Here is a 15,996-nt window from a genome sequence, read left to right on the forward strand (position 1 = left end):
GTTCAGGAAAGCTCCAGGTGGCTAATATAACAGCAATGAGCCATTCTGGTCTCTGTGGAGTATCAGACAACTATATATTATATAAACAGTGTAGAATCTTACTGTGAGGCATCGGAGAACAGTTTAAAGGGGGCCTGGAGACTGCCTATTAGACATTCAAATGAAGTATTACTGGCGGCCATACGCGACACACTTTCATTCCACATCCTAGCTATGTCGTTGGATGCTGCCACCATCGCTGAGCACTGGAACGTCCCCGATACGTCCATGACTGGGGAGCCAAGCTGCAAAATTAGAGTTAATCCTTCCTTTTACCATCTTATATTGTTCAAGGTGTGTCAGACTCAACTCAGTTACAAATGTAAGTAAAGATGGATCAGAAACCTATTGGGAATGACTGCTTAAAAGCCAAAACCAATGAATGACTTTAAATATCTTTTTACTCATGTTTTCCAACTATCTTCTTGTGCTATAGTTATAGTTGTTTTCCGGTACAGGAACTACTGTAGTTCCTCTACACTGAACTCTATTAACCATACTACAGTTATAGTTGTTTTACGGTACAGGAACTACTGTAGTTCCTCTACACTGAACTCTATTAACCATACTAAAGTTATAGTTGTTTTACGGTACAGGAACTACTGTAGTTCCTCTACACTGAACTCTATTATCCATACTACAGTTATAGTTGTTTTACGGTACAGGAACTACTGTAGTTCCTCTACACAGAACTCTATTATCCATACTACAGTTATAGTTGTTTTCCGGTACAGGAACTACTGTTGTTCCTCTACACAGAACTCTATTAACCATACTAAAGTTATAGTTGTTTTCCAGTACAGGAACTACTGTAGTTCCTCTACACTGAACTCTATTAACCATACTAAAGTTATAGTTGTTTTCCAGTACAGGAACTACTGTAGTTCCTCTACACTGAACTCTATTAACCATACTAAAGTTATAGTTGTTTTCCAGTACAGGAACTACTGTACTTCCTCTACACAGAACTCTATTAACCATACTAAAGTTATAGTTGTTTTCCAGTACAGGAACTACTGTAGTTCCTCTACACCGGACTCTATTATCCATACTACAGTTTTTAACGTTCACTTCCTATCACTGCATAGTCACAATATACAAAAGTCTATGAACATTGCTGATACCCAGTTTCCAGCTAGAGTGTGTAAGTGCGGACTTTCTATTCTCCACCTCTATCTCACTTACACTGATGATGAGTTGGGTAAGGTTCGTTTCTTGTATCCTCCTTGTCAGGGCCGATACGTTCCAGTTGGCCAGGTCACAGAGGGAATCCTCTATAACTACAATACAACAAACATTTTCATCTTTATAGCTGCAGCAAAAGAATTAATCAGGTTTGTTTCCAAAATGAAATTACTTTTTATAATTGAGTTACATAATGTTTTGGACTCAATGTGGACTAGGCCCCTTGGTCCCTGCGAGGACTACGCCCTCTGCACTAAATGTACTTACTGGACTGTATAGCCATTTGTTTAGTGGAGATGGCCATGTTGCTGAGGATGCCTAGAAGTACAGGTTGTATGGAGGAGGTGTAGAGGTCGGTGTTGTCAATATAGGATAACATCATCTCACATGTCTGGCCAAGACTGTCAAACAAATAAAACAGTGTTGTCAATATAGGATAACATCACCTCACATGTCTGGCCAAGACTGTCAAACAAATAAAACAGTGTTGTCAATATAGGATAACATCACCTCACATGTCTGGCCAAGACTGTCAAACAAATAAAACAGTGTTGTCAATATAGGATAACATCACCTCACAAGTCTGGCTAAGACTGTCAAACAAATAAAACAGTGTTGTCAATATAGGATAACATCACCTCACATGTCTGGCCAAGACTGTCAAACAAATAAAACAGTGTTGTCAATATAGGATAACATCACCTCACATGTCTGGCCAAGACTGTCAAACAAATAAAACAGTGTTGTCAATATAGGATAACATCACCTCACATGTCTGGCCAAGACTGTCAAACAAATAAAACAGTGTTGTCAATATAGGATAACATCACCTCACATGTCTGGCCAAGACTGTCAAACAAATAAAACAGTGTTGTCAATATAGGATAACATCACCTCACATGTCTGGCCAAGACTGTCAAACAAATAAAACAGTGTTGTCAATATAGGATAACATCACCTCACATGTCTGGCCAAGACTGTCAAACAAATAAAACAGTGTTGTCAATATAGGATAACATCACCTCACATGTCTGGCCAAGACTGTCAAACAAATAAAACAGTGTTGTCAATATAGGATAACATCACCTCACATGTCTGGCCAAGACTGTCAAACAAATAAAACAGTGTTGTCAATATAGGATAACATCACCTCACATGTCTGGCCAAGACTGTCAAACAAATAAAACAGTGTTGTCAATATAGGATAACATCACCTCACATGTCTGGCCAAGACTGTCAAACAAATAAAACAGTGTTGTCAATATAGGATAACATCACCTCACATGTCTGGCCAAGACTGTCAAACAAATAAAACAGTGTTGTCAATATAGGATAACATCACCTCACATGTCTGGCCAAGACTGTCAAACAAATAAAACAGTGTTGTCAATATAGGATAACATCACCTCACATGTCTGGCCAAGACTGTCAAACAAATAAAACAGTGTTGTCAATATAGGATAACATCACCTCACATGTCTGGCCAAGACTGTCAAACAAATAAAACAGTGTTGTCAATATAGGATAACATCATCTCACATGTCTGGCCAAGACTGTCAAACAAATAAAACATTCACTCAAACAACGTCTCATTTCTGTCAAACATATCATGGTGATCAGTACAACTTGAAATTCATTACACTTTTGTTCTCATAAGGATCAATTTGATTGATCTGCAGCATGATTAAAATGTAAAAACAATCCAGATATGCTTTCAAACAGTCATATCTCAACCATCATGTTCATCTCAATTCAAAGGCTACATACATGAATAACACTTTCACACTGTTTCCTTTTTATTTCTATTTGCAGATTAGCATATCACATTAAATCAAATGATTTTTTTTCTATAACAAGTTATTTGCTACTTTATGGGTTTTTTATTTTCACAATATATACCTTTCTGGATTTGGTGTGCTCATGGCTTCAACGGCTTTCATGATGGGCACCAACCATTGTTCCAGACCATTGGTAGAGAAGGTGAGATTAGTTATCTTCTCTATGTTATTTAAAAGCATCTGTGTGTGTTGTTGTATAGCTCCCCACACATAGGTATCATTCATGGAGACAGCAGGTGCTCTTCCCATGATCCAGTCATCAAACTAAAAAATTGTATCAAACTTGTTAAACAAAAACTGCCTATATTTAAGAGCTGATCAGAATCATTATCTCTGTAAGAAATGAAATTTGACTGAGTCTAGTTGATGTTACATTGGTCATACAGTCGATTACTCACGGCAGTCAAAACCTCCATCATGTTTAGCCTCTGTAGAATGTCATTGATGACAGATTCCTGACTCTGAGCATCAGCACACAGGTCCTGCTGGATCCTCTGGGTGTTTGTTCCATTAGGGAACATAAATGTCGACTGGAACAGGCTCACATTACACACTACTTCTGTCCATCGGTCAGTAAGTACCAACTCCAAAAACTGAAATCGGACAACAGCATTATCATATACCTACCTGTTTTTTTTACCTAAACCTTTTAAGGTGTCCGGTATGAAACTAAATTCCAGTTTGTTAGTACTTGATATCAGGTTCATAGAAAGTCTTTATAAGAACAAGGAAGAGAAAGTGATGCTCAGATCTCCAGGTGGGTTATGATTGATCCATTAGAAAACAATGGCAATTCATAATATGTAGAATCACATCTGATACAATAGTATTATAGGTTTTATAACACCAACAATTAGCTGTTCCAGCTTTGTCAAACATCAAAATGTATGCTTCAGAAAACTATCTGTTAGTTACCAGACTATATCCCTGTTTATCCCTGTTTATCACTTATATGTGCAGACTGACTTAACTAATAATATCAATCAATGTGTAACAACCTCATTAGGGTTAATGTATGCTGCTAGAAGCCCAGCTGCTGTTTCGTGATTTAACTGTTCCAGTAGGTCTGCCAGTAGAGTACTGTTGGGCAAGAGGACAGACAGAGGTACGTTACTGCCATCATCTGGAATAATCAATTAGAGATATTACAACACTTCTTTATTTAAGCTACATTGTACAACTGACACTGTCAGTGTTAGGTCAAATGGGTTTAAAAACTCTTTCAGAAGTCAAAACTGTGACAGACCATTGTTGACAGACCTAGTACACATTTGGTGATGGCTTGCCATACCAATATTAATAGTAACAAGGCAAAGTATTGTAGGGCAAATAATGTCCATACCGACAGCTGGTACAATTACACTGTAGGAGCCGTACTGGACTAACTTACACTGTAAGAGCTGTACTGGACTAACTTACCCTTTAGGAGTTGTACTGGACTAACTTACCCTTTAGGAGTTGTACTGGACTAACTTACACTGTAGGAGCTGTACTGGACTATTTTACACTGTAAGAGCTGTACTGGACTAACTTATACTGTAGGAACTGTACTGGACTAACTTACACTGTAGGAGCTGTACTGGACTATTTTACACTGTAGGAGCTGTACTGGACTAACTTACACTGTAGGAGCTGTACTGGACTATTTTACACTGTAAGAGCTGTACTGGACTAACTTATACTGTAGGAGCTGTACTGGACGAACTTACACTGTAGGAGTTGTACTGGACTAACTTATCCTTTAGGAGTTGTACTGGACTAACTTACACTGTAGGAGCTGTACTGGGCTTACTTACACTGTAGGAGCTGTACTGGACTAACTTACACTGTAAGAGCTGTACTGGACTAACTTACACTGTAAGAACTGTACTGGACTAACTTACCCTTTAGGAGGTGTACTGGACTAACTTACACTGTAAGAGCTGTACTGGACTAACTTACACTGTAAGAGCTGTACTGGACAAACTTACACTGTAGGAGCTGTACTGGACTAACTTACCCTTTAGGAGTTGTACTGGACTAACTTACACTGTAAGACCTGTACTGGACTAACTTGCACTGTAGGAGTTGTACTGGACTAACTTACACTGTAAGAGCTGTACTGGGCTAACTTACCCTTTAGGAGTTGTAGCTGTCTATCGAGGTATTTGTTGATCTCTGTGAGGAAGGTGAGGATTCCTTGGGCTCCACCTGAGGTACCATCGGTGAACGTCTTTAGCCATTCCAAGGAACTGTTCATAATAAAATAAATCAATGTTGTATGTTATAATGAGATTTACAACACTGATAGAATGACTTGGTGACGATATGTACACATTATGATAATAGGATGTATGACATGCTGTAGCAGCATCACTACACCATCATGTATTCATTCTGTGCAACTTCTAATATCATCCTCCACTGCAATATCACATGGAACAATGTTATGACATCAGGAACTAGCAAACTTTGTGGAGTTTTCCCTTGCTTTGTTAGTCAATCTTTTGACACAATTTTTTCACATTTCATAGGAAACTCCCCCTAGTTTATGTCATAAACCTTTATTATGGAAGTTAGTTAAAAGCTGTTAAATTTTATTATTTTCTGTATCTTAACAAGTGACACCAGAGGTCAGCGGTGACATTACCAGGACACTTACTTTCCAATAAATGTGGCAATTCAATTGTAGATTTTAAACTTATACTAGGGGCCTGTTCATTTATGCATAACTGGTTTGTCTGTTTTAAATGCAACATTCTTGGGTATAAATCCGGACAGACCTCTAAATGTTTATGCAGGTCTTTCAAGGTTTTGTCAAGGCTCGCTCGCCTGAAAGCAGCTTCAGATTACAAAGTCTGACCTTATTTCATAAACGACAACAACTCTGGTCTAAACGTTTAGATCGCGATAAACGAAAGCGGCCCTTATCTACAAGAGGAAAGTGACAAAAATGTATGTGGTGATGACGGGATGAATTTATCAAAATAACTTTGCCCTTACCTGCTGACTGTCTGGTCAGATTGGGTCATTTCTCCCAGGGCCCCGAGAATGGCCTGCATCAATACCTCTGTGTGATTAGCATTCAAAGATACAGTTGCTTCTGTCAGATTTTGTATCTGATCAAAGAACTCGCCCCATGTCATGGTAGGAGTCTTCATAAAGTGTTGTGGGAAAACCGTCTTAAGCTGTTTAATTAATTCAAGGAAGCAGAATTATTCAAAGTATAAAACAGACATAAACATTACGAGCTCTATACAATGTAAATAGGAATTGTTTCAAATAAAGGAAACTGCAAAAGAATAAAGTCAAAAGGTTTTCACAGGATATGATTTCACCAGGAATGTTAGGAGTTTATATTACTTTGCCTTCAAAAGTCATTCTAATGAGGGAACACTTTTGCCCTGGTATACAATCTTCAATGAAGTAAGAGTCTAGCCCTTGTGTACAATATTTGAGAGAAGTTTTGCCCAGGTAAGATTTTGTGCTGTGTTAACTTACCACTTCAACCAATTGAGCCAGCATGGTACTGTTCATTCCAAACACCACATGGAGTCTGTCCTGCCACATGTTCGCTGGGTAGCCACACAATGCTCCCCTAATAGCTGTGGCCTCACCAGGTAAGTGGCCACTAATGGCGGACTCATCACACACAAACGCCAGAACATCTGTATGCTGTCCAACCTCCTCCAACTGAAAGTTATCAATTAATTCTTCTAACTCAAGTTGAAATAATACTTTTTAATAGCTTTGGACTATTACAATTATCATTACTCCAGCTCATTGCTCACCGTTTACATATCACATATGTATCACATATTTCGTGTGTATTACTCTAACTTAACATGTCTTGTATGTATTACTGAAGATTGACATGTCTCATGTGTATTACTGAAGATTGACATGTCTCGTGTGTATTACTGGAGATTGACATGTCTTGAATGTATTACTGAAGATTGACATGTCTCGTGTGTATTACAGAAGATTGACATGTCTCATGTGTATTACTGAAGATTGACATGTCTTGTATGTATTACTGAAGATTGACATGTCTCACATGTATTACTGAAAATTGACATGTCTCGTGTGTATTACAGAAGATTGACATGTCTTATATGTATTACTGAAGATTGACATGTCTCACATGTATAACTGAAAATTGACATGTCTCGTGTGTATTACTGAAGATTGACATGTCTTGTATGTATTACTGAAGATTGACATGTCTCATGTGTATTACAGAAGATTGACATGTCTCATGTGTATTACAGAAGATTGACATGTCTTATGTGTATTACTGAAGATTGACATGTCTCATGTGTATTACTGAAGATTGACATGTCTTGTATGTAATACAGAAGATTGACATGTCTTATATGTATTACTGAAGATTGACATGTCTCACATGTATAACTGAAAATTGACATGTCTCGTGTGTATTACTGGAGATTGACATGTCTTGAATGTATTACTGAAGATTGACATGTCTTGTATGTATTTCTGAAGATTGACATGTCTCCCGTGTATTACTGAAAATTGACATGTCTCATGTGTATTACTGAAGATTAACATGTCTTGTATATATTACTGAAGATTGACATGTCTTGTATGTATTTCTGAAGATTGACATGTCTCACGTGTATTACTGAAAATTGACATGTCTCATGTGTATTACTGAAGATTGACATGTCTTGTATATTTTACAGAAGATTGACATGTCTTGTATGTATTACAGAAGATTGACATGTATTGTATGTATTACTGAAGATTGACATGTCTTGTAGGGATTACAGAAGATTGACATGTCTTGTATGTATTACAGAAGATTGACATGTCATATATGTATTACTGAAGATTGACATGTCTCACATGTATAACTGAAAATTGACATGTCTCGTGTGTATTACTGGAGATTGACATGTCTTGAATGTATTACTGAAGATTGACATGTCTTGTATGTAATACAGAAGATTGACATGTCTTATATGTATTACTGAAGATTGACATGTCTCACATGTATAACTGAAAATTGACATGTCTCGTGTGTATTACTGGAGATTGACATGTCTTGAATGTATTACTGAAGATTGACATGTCTTGTATGTATTACAGAAGATTGACATGTATTGTATGTATTACTGAAGATTGACATGTCTTGTATGTATTTCTGAAGATTGACATGTCTCCCGTGTATTACTGAAAATTGACATGTCTCATGTGTATTACTGAAGATTAACATGTCTTGTATGTATTACTGAAGATTGACATGTCTCGTGTGTATTACTCACCAATAGCTCGTAGTTAGAATCCCCTGTAAGACTCTGCAAATCCAGCGACGACACAGCATTAAAAAGGTTTTGGACCAAACTGCTGTTTACTGGTTTTCCATCTGATACAAAATATGATAGTTTATAAATCCGAGTTGAACTATCTAACATCTATATTGATTACTGTACTTTCCAATGTAAGAACGTATCAGGCAACATTTGATAGCTCCCTTAAGAAAATGAACAATGATTAATCCTTCAATTCTCGATTTTTACGCATTTGTATTGATAGATGCATTAATGTAATTAATGAAATTGATAGAACTTAATTACTTTGTATATTTACTGTAACAAAAATGTGAAACCAATAAAACTAAACTACCTGTACTTTGTATATTTACTGTAACAAAAATGTGAAACCAATAAAACTAAACTACCTGTACTTTGTATATTTACTGTAACAAAAATGTGAAACCAATAAAACTAAACTACCTTTACTTTGTATATTTACTGTAACAAAAATGTGAAACCAATAAAACTAAACTACCTGTACTTTGTATATTTACTGTAACAAAAATGTGAAACCAATAAAACTAAACTACCTGTACTTTGTAGAAAGCAAATAATGAAATAGACAGAACTTAGTTACCTTGTACAGATGAAATCATTTGATGCATATTTGAGTAAATGTGTCGCCACACATCTAAGAATGGGCCTAGCTCTGAATCTACTGTTGTGGACATTAGAGGATTCACACTTGATGACATCTCGATCAATCTGTAAAACAAGATTTCCTATCAATCAATCTCAAAAACAAGATTTCCTATCAATCAATCTCAAAAACAAGATTTCCTATCAATTAATCTTAAAAACAAGATTTCCTTTCAATCAATCTCAAAAACAAGATTTCCTATCAATCAATCTGTAAACAAGATTTCGTATCTATATTTACAGAACCAAACATTATACAAAGATGGCTTGAGTAGTCAATGTGTGTTGAGAGCAACCCTTGACTATTCTTATATTCTACATATTGCCACTGTAAAATGTGACAATACACACTAACATGTAAACAACCTGAAGTATTACTTACATTCTTACATATTGCCACTGTAAAATGTGACAATACACACTAACATGTAAACAACCTGAAGTATTACTTACATTCTTACATATTGCCACTGTAAAATGTGACAATACACACTAACATGTAAACAACCTGAAGTATTACTTACATTCTTACATATTGCCACTGTAAAATGTGACAATACACACTAACATGTAAACAACCTGAAGTATTACTTACATTCTTACATATTGCCACTGTAAAATGTGACAATACACACTAACATGTAAACAACCTGAAGTATTACTTACATTCTTACATATTGCCACTGTAAAATGTGACAATACACACTAACATGTAAACAACCTGAAGTATTACTTACATTCTTACATATTGCCACTGTAAAATGTGACAATACACACTAACATGTAAACAACCTGAAGTATTACTTACATTCTTACATATTGCCACTGTAAAGTGAAACAAAGATGTGACAATACACACTAACATGTAAACAACCTGAAGTATTACGTACATTCTTACATATTGCCACTGTAAAGTGAAACAAAGATGTGACAATACACACTAACATGTAAACAACCTAAAGTATTACGTACATTTTTTTTACATATTGCCACTGTAAAGAGAAACAAAGAAATGTGACAATACACACTAACATGTAAACAACCTGAAGTATTACTTACTTCATGGGGTCTTGTAGAACATATTCAATAGACTGCAGCATCATACTGAAGTTTCCAAAGAGGCTCAATAGACCTGTGTCTACCATAGGTTCTTGTTGTAAGAGTGCCGTCAGTAGTCTGGTCATGTTTTCTATGTTACTATTCAGATCATTCCAGTTCATATTCAGAGGTTCCGAGCTGTTCCAAATCCTCATTAACTGTTACACAAAACAGGTAGTCAATAGCAGGCTTTAGATATTACTGTCCTGATATTACTATATAACTATCCTGATATCTCTATATAACTATCCTGTAATCACTATATAACTATCCTGATATCAGGATAGTTATATAGAGATATCAGTATAGTTATATAGTGATATATGGATAGTTATATCAGGATAGTTATATAGCGATATCAGGATAGTTATATACAGATATCAGGATTTTAATATAGTGATATCAGGACAGTTAAATAGTGATATAAGGATAGTTATATAGTGACATCAGGACAGTTATATAGTGATTACAGGATAGTTATATAGAGATATAAGGATAGTTATATAGTGACATCAGGACAGTTATATAGAGATATCTCTATATAACTATCCTGATATCGCTATATAACTATCCTGATATCTGTATATAACTATCCTGATATCTGTATATAACTATCCTGATATCTCTATATAACTATCCTGATATCTCTATTTAACTATCCTGATATCACTATATAACTATCCTGATATCACTATATAACTATCCTTATATCACTATATAACTATCCTGATATCACTATATAACTATCCTGATATCACTATATAACTATCCTGATATCACTATATAACTATCCTGATATCACTATATAACTATCCTGATATCACTATATAACTATCCTGATATCACTATATAACTATCCTGATATCACTATATAACTATCCTGATATCACTATATAACTATCCTGATATCACTATATAACTATCCTGATATCACTATATAACTATCCTGATATCACTATATAACTATCCTGATATCACTATATAACTATCCTGATATCACTATATAACTATCCTGATATCACTATATAACTATCCTGATATCACTATATAACTATCCTGATATCACTATATAACTATCCTGATATCACTATATAACTATCCTGATATCACTATATAACTATCCTGATATCACTATATAACTATCCTGATATCACTATATAACTATCCTGATATCACTATATAACTATCCTGATATCACTATATAACTATCCTGATATCACTATATAACTATCCTGATATCACTATATAACTATCCTGATATCACTATATAACTATCCTGATATCACTATATAACTATCCTGATATCACTATATAACTATCCTGATATCACTATATAACTATCCTGATATCACTATATAACTATCCTGATATCACTATATAACTATCCTGATATCACTATATAACTATCCTGATATCACTATATAACTATCCTGATATCACTATATAACTATCCTGATATCACTATATAACTATCCTGATATCACTATATAACTATCCTGATATCACTATATAACTATCCTGATATCACTATATAACTATCCTGATATCACTATATAACTATCCTGATATCACTATATAACTATCCTGATATCACTATATAACTATCCTGATATCACTATATAACTATCCTGATATCACTATATAACTATCCTGATATCACTATATAACTATCCTGATATCACTATATAACTATCCTGATATCACTATATAACTATCCTGATATCACTATATAACTATCCTGATATCACTATATAACTATCCTGATATCACTATATAACTATCCTGATATCACTATATAACTATCCTGATATCACTATATAACTATCCTGATATCACTATATAACTATCCTGATATCACTATATAACTATCCTGATATCACTATATAACTATCCTGATATCACTATATAACTATCCTGATATCACTATATAACTATCCTGATATCACTATATAACTATCCTGATATCACTATATAACTATCCTGATATCACTATATAACTATCCTGATATCACTATATAACTATCCTGATATCACTATATAACTATCCTGATATCACTATATAACTATCCTGATATCACTATATAACTATCCTGATATCACTATATAACTATCCTGATATCACTATATAACTATCCTGATATCACTATATAACTATCCTGATATCACTATATAACTATCCTGATATCACTATATAACTATCCTGATATCACTATATAACTATCCTGATATCACTATATAACTATCCTGATATCACTATATAACTATCCTGATATCACTATATAACTATCCTGATATCACTATATAACTATCCTGATATCACTATATAACTATCCTGATATCACTATATAACTATCCTGATATCACTATATAACTATCCTGATATCACTATATAACTATCCTGATATCACTATATAACTATCCTGATATCACTATATAACTATCCTGATATCACTATATAACTATCCTGATATCACTATATAACTATCCTGATATCACTATATAACTATCCTGATATCACTATATAACTATCCTGATATCACTATATAACTATCCTGATATCACTATATAACTATCCTGATATCACTATATAACTATCCTGATATCACTATATAACTATCCTGATATCACTATATAACTATCCTGATATCACTATATAACTATCCTGATATCACTATATAACTATCCTTATATCACTATATAACTATCCTGATATCACTATATAACTATCCTGATATCACTATATAACTATCCTGATATCACTAAATTACTATCCTGATATCAATATCATCCTTATCTATATGAATGATAAGGGAACAACACACTTGACCAAGTGATATATATAGAGCTTAAGGCAGGAAACAGAATACAAAGTTAATAGAGATTTGTTCTTGTGAATAAAAAATTGTATTCCATGCCAAAACGCTTATTTGCTTTGCACTTATTTCATGTTTAACCTAAGGGTGAAAGTCACAATGACCTAAATACAGTATACTGCACACCTGTGTCAGGGATGCAAGTCTGCTGTAGGTTTCGTCAATATATCTGTAATGGCTTAAATGTTATGGCATATTTATTGAAAATTTGCTTATATTCCACTTCTGCCCTAAACATCAAAACATTTAGCACTGACCTATATAAATACATTGCATTGCACAACTTCTGTATGTAATGTGAGTATCCTTCACGTTTTATCAAAATAATTATTTTCAACAGTTCCAATAGAATTTACAACTTGCAGCGATAGGTTTTGTTGTCAGGTTAACAAGTTACCTCTGCTTCTATGTAATCAGCCTCGGCCTGCGACTGGATGTTCTGCATGAAAACCTCAGGGTTCACACACATGGCAATCTGTATGTTGTTGGTCAAGTTTGTGGCCTGTCCAGTCTTTGAGAGATAAGTGGCCAGTGAGGAACTCTGACACATAGACATCAATACACTTCCGTTCTCTATCAGCTGTAATAGCTAGAACAAAAAGAATATAAAAAATGTATTCTTTATTTTACACCTTTTCAGACATTCAGTTTTTATTTCAAATCAAATGTTGTTCTAGTATTCATAATGATGAACTACAGTACAATTTGTAATATTACAGTTATATTGCTCCTTTTGATACAAAAACTGCAAAATATAATTGTATCTATTTTCACCAGTAAGACCCCACATCTCTATGTGGAATTTGTTAATGATAACAAGAAAATATACTGTACACCAGGAAATCTTCGCTGTCGTTAAATTTTCGCCTTCATCGTCCTCCGTAATGAGGGTGAACTTATTACTACAAATATCAGTAAACATCCTAATAAACATGGTCATTAAATTGATTTCGTGGGTGTGGGACGAAAGTTTGACAATTTCCCTGCATACACTTGATCATCTATACATGAATTTATGCTAACATGTCAAAGTTAAAATTCAGTGAGATGGCACTTTTAAAGTAGCTGTCCTTGAGTGCTCCATCTTCTGTTAAACGTCATCATCTGACTTTTGTTGTGAAGAGAAACAAACTTTAGACCATACTGACTAAATCATTTTTCACACCCACATGACTTACCCGTTCCACATTGATGTCGCTATCTGGGGACAGGAGATTGGTGCTGTACTGCATTATGTTCAGATAAGCTTGTAAGACTTCCTCTAAGTCAGTTTCATTCTTGAGAAGTGTTTTCAAACTAACAGTATCTAAAACAGGGAAACAAATAATTGTAAAATGCATGGCTGAGGTAGTCCTTTGAAACGGAATGGAAAGAAGGAGAATCCTATTTTTCTTGGCCACTTGAATGATCTGATGATACTAATAAGTAAATGAAAATGTGAACGTTGTCATTTAATAGGAAACAACTTTAATAATCATGTTTGGAAAGATTTATGATAATGATGAAAGTGTAGTATCACTCTTGTATACGTTAAAATATTGGTTCGTATTTACTTTTTAAAGAAATAAATTAAACCAAGTTGAACTGTTGTTTACATCATTGTACAACACAAAAAATTCTGTGTCATTGTCTCATTCAGTTTAACTATTGTTGATACTGATTTCATTCACTTACTGGCCGACTGTAAGATTGTACCAACAAAACATAAAACCTCAAGTGAACGTATTAAAAACAATTTTAAAAGTAAGACCACCAATTTTAATGAAGAACCTGTAAATCCTCTTTGTTTACATTTAGTTAGAGTTGTAAGTCTATACTGACCGGTGAGGTGGTCCAGTCTGTGGTTCACCACCTTCACAATCAAGTTCACCGTGGCGATAGCTTTTTCCAAATCAGGATCTGTGATGGGACCCAATGTCTGACCAAACATGCTAGCCCTGCAATGCAAGTTGTCTTTTAAAATTCACACTGTCCATAAACAACAAGTTACTTGGAATAGAAACAAAACAGAGGAACTGATTCACAAATTGATCTTTATTATAGGAGTGATGGCTGTGGCCTGCAGGTCGAAATTTGTGCATTTTCATGAACAAAGGCAGTGTTCTTGCAACCTATACTCGGCCACAATTAACATCACTGAATTTCAGCTACAATTTTTGTACTTTCTTTCTTTACAATATATTCAAATGAATAACATTATCAACTGACTAACTCCTTCAACCCAAATTATTGTTTCAAAATCTACTCATCAATATTTTTTTTTTTTCAACACTGATTTAACAGATGGGCTTTACAAGTGCTCTCATTAACTTCTCAAATTCCATACAATTGCAATATCATAATTTATCTGTTCACGGCCAATTTTACAGAGAATATAACCGTGTGCTAAGTAAGGAACTAACCAAGCCCAATCCATCAGCTCCTGGCTGTACTGTTGTTCTAGTGTTGTCTGCAGATTGGCCAGTGACGGTAGATCCAGTATTGGAGTGTTGACTGACCAATACTCTACCCAGCTGGCCAAACGCATGTACTGGGAATTGAGAGTTGACCAGTCCATCTCTGTGCTGTTATCCATATACTGATAAATAAAATTGACATTTATTAAAAATTTCCCTTCCATTATTTTTTTCATCCAGTATTTTAAAAAGTGTTTGATATTTTCTCTTTCCTTCATCACAGATAAAGATCTGTGAAAGTGTTCCAACATCATGTGTTTATTAAATCTGTGAAAGTGTTCCAACATCATGTGTTTATTAAATCTGTGAAAGTGTTCCAACATCATGTGTTTATTAAATCTGTGAAAGTGTTCCAACATCATGTGTTTATCAAATCTGTGAAAGTGTTCCAACATCATGTGTTTATTAAATCTGTGAAAGTATTCCAACATCATGTGTTTATTAAATCTGTGAAAGCATTCCAACATCACGTGTTTATTTAATCTGTGAAAGTATTCCAACATCATGTGTTTATTAAATCTGTGAAAGTATTCCAACATCATGTGTTTAT

The 15,996-nt window shown here is 34.5% G+C and overlaps 1 protein-coding gene across 3 annotated transcripts in view; it reads right to left on the minus strand.

Annotated features, from left to right (window-relative positions):
- Window positions 1-15,996, minus strand: part of LOC110457519 (ATP-binding cassette sub-family A member 1-like) — an 86,160-nt gene that overhangs the window by 68,581 nt on the left and 1,583 nt on the right. For all 3 annotated transcript variants that reach the window (XM_021508839.1, XM_021508841.1, XM_021508840.1), the window contains exons 3-18: window positions 15,393-15,568; window positions 14,812-14,927; window positions 14,169-14,296; window positions 13,388-13,579; window positions 10,079-10,275; window positions 8,958-9,085; window positions 8,330-8,430; window positions 6,543-6,734; window positions 6,045-6,229; window positions 5,178-5,293; window positions 4,061-4,185; window positions 3,461-3,655; window positions 3,124-3,326; window positions 1,492-1,625; window positions 1,225-1,319; window positions 103-284 (exon numbers count right to left, since the gene is read on the minus strand). In XM_021508839.1, the coding sequence (XP_021364514.1) occupies window positions 103-284; window positions 1,225-1,319; window positions 1,492-1,625; window positions 3,124-3,326; window positions 3,461-3,655; window positions 4,061-4,185; window positions 5,178-5,293; window positions 6,045-6,229; window positions 6,543-6,734; window positions 8,330-8,430; window positions 8,958-9,085; window positions 10,079-10,275; window positions 13,388-13,579; window positions 14,169-14,296; window positions 14,812-14,927; window positions 15,393-15,568 (2,465 nt within the window). The remainder of the gene's footprint in view (window positions 1-102; window positions 285-1,224; window positions 1,320-1,491; window positions 1,626-3,123; window positions 3,327-3,460; window positions 3,656-4,060; window positions 4,186-5,177; window positions 5,294-6,044; window positions 6,230-6,542; window positions 6,735-8,329; window positions 8,431-8,957; window positions 9,086-10,078; window positions 10,276-13,387; window positions 13,580-14,168; window positions 14,297-14,811; window positions 14,928-15,392; window positions 15,569-15,996) is intronic.

Source organism: Mizuhopecten yessoensis, unplaced genomic scaffold (assembly GCF_002113885.1).
Source record: "Mizuhopecten yessoensis strain PY_sf001 unplaced genomic scaffold, ASM211388v2 scaffold9173, whole genome shotgun sequence".
NCBI lineage: Eukaryota > Metazoa > Mollusca > Bivalvia > Pectinida > Pectinidae > Mizuhopecten > Mizuhopecten yessoensis.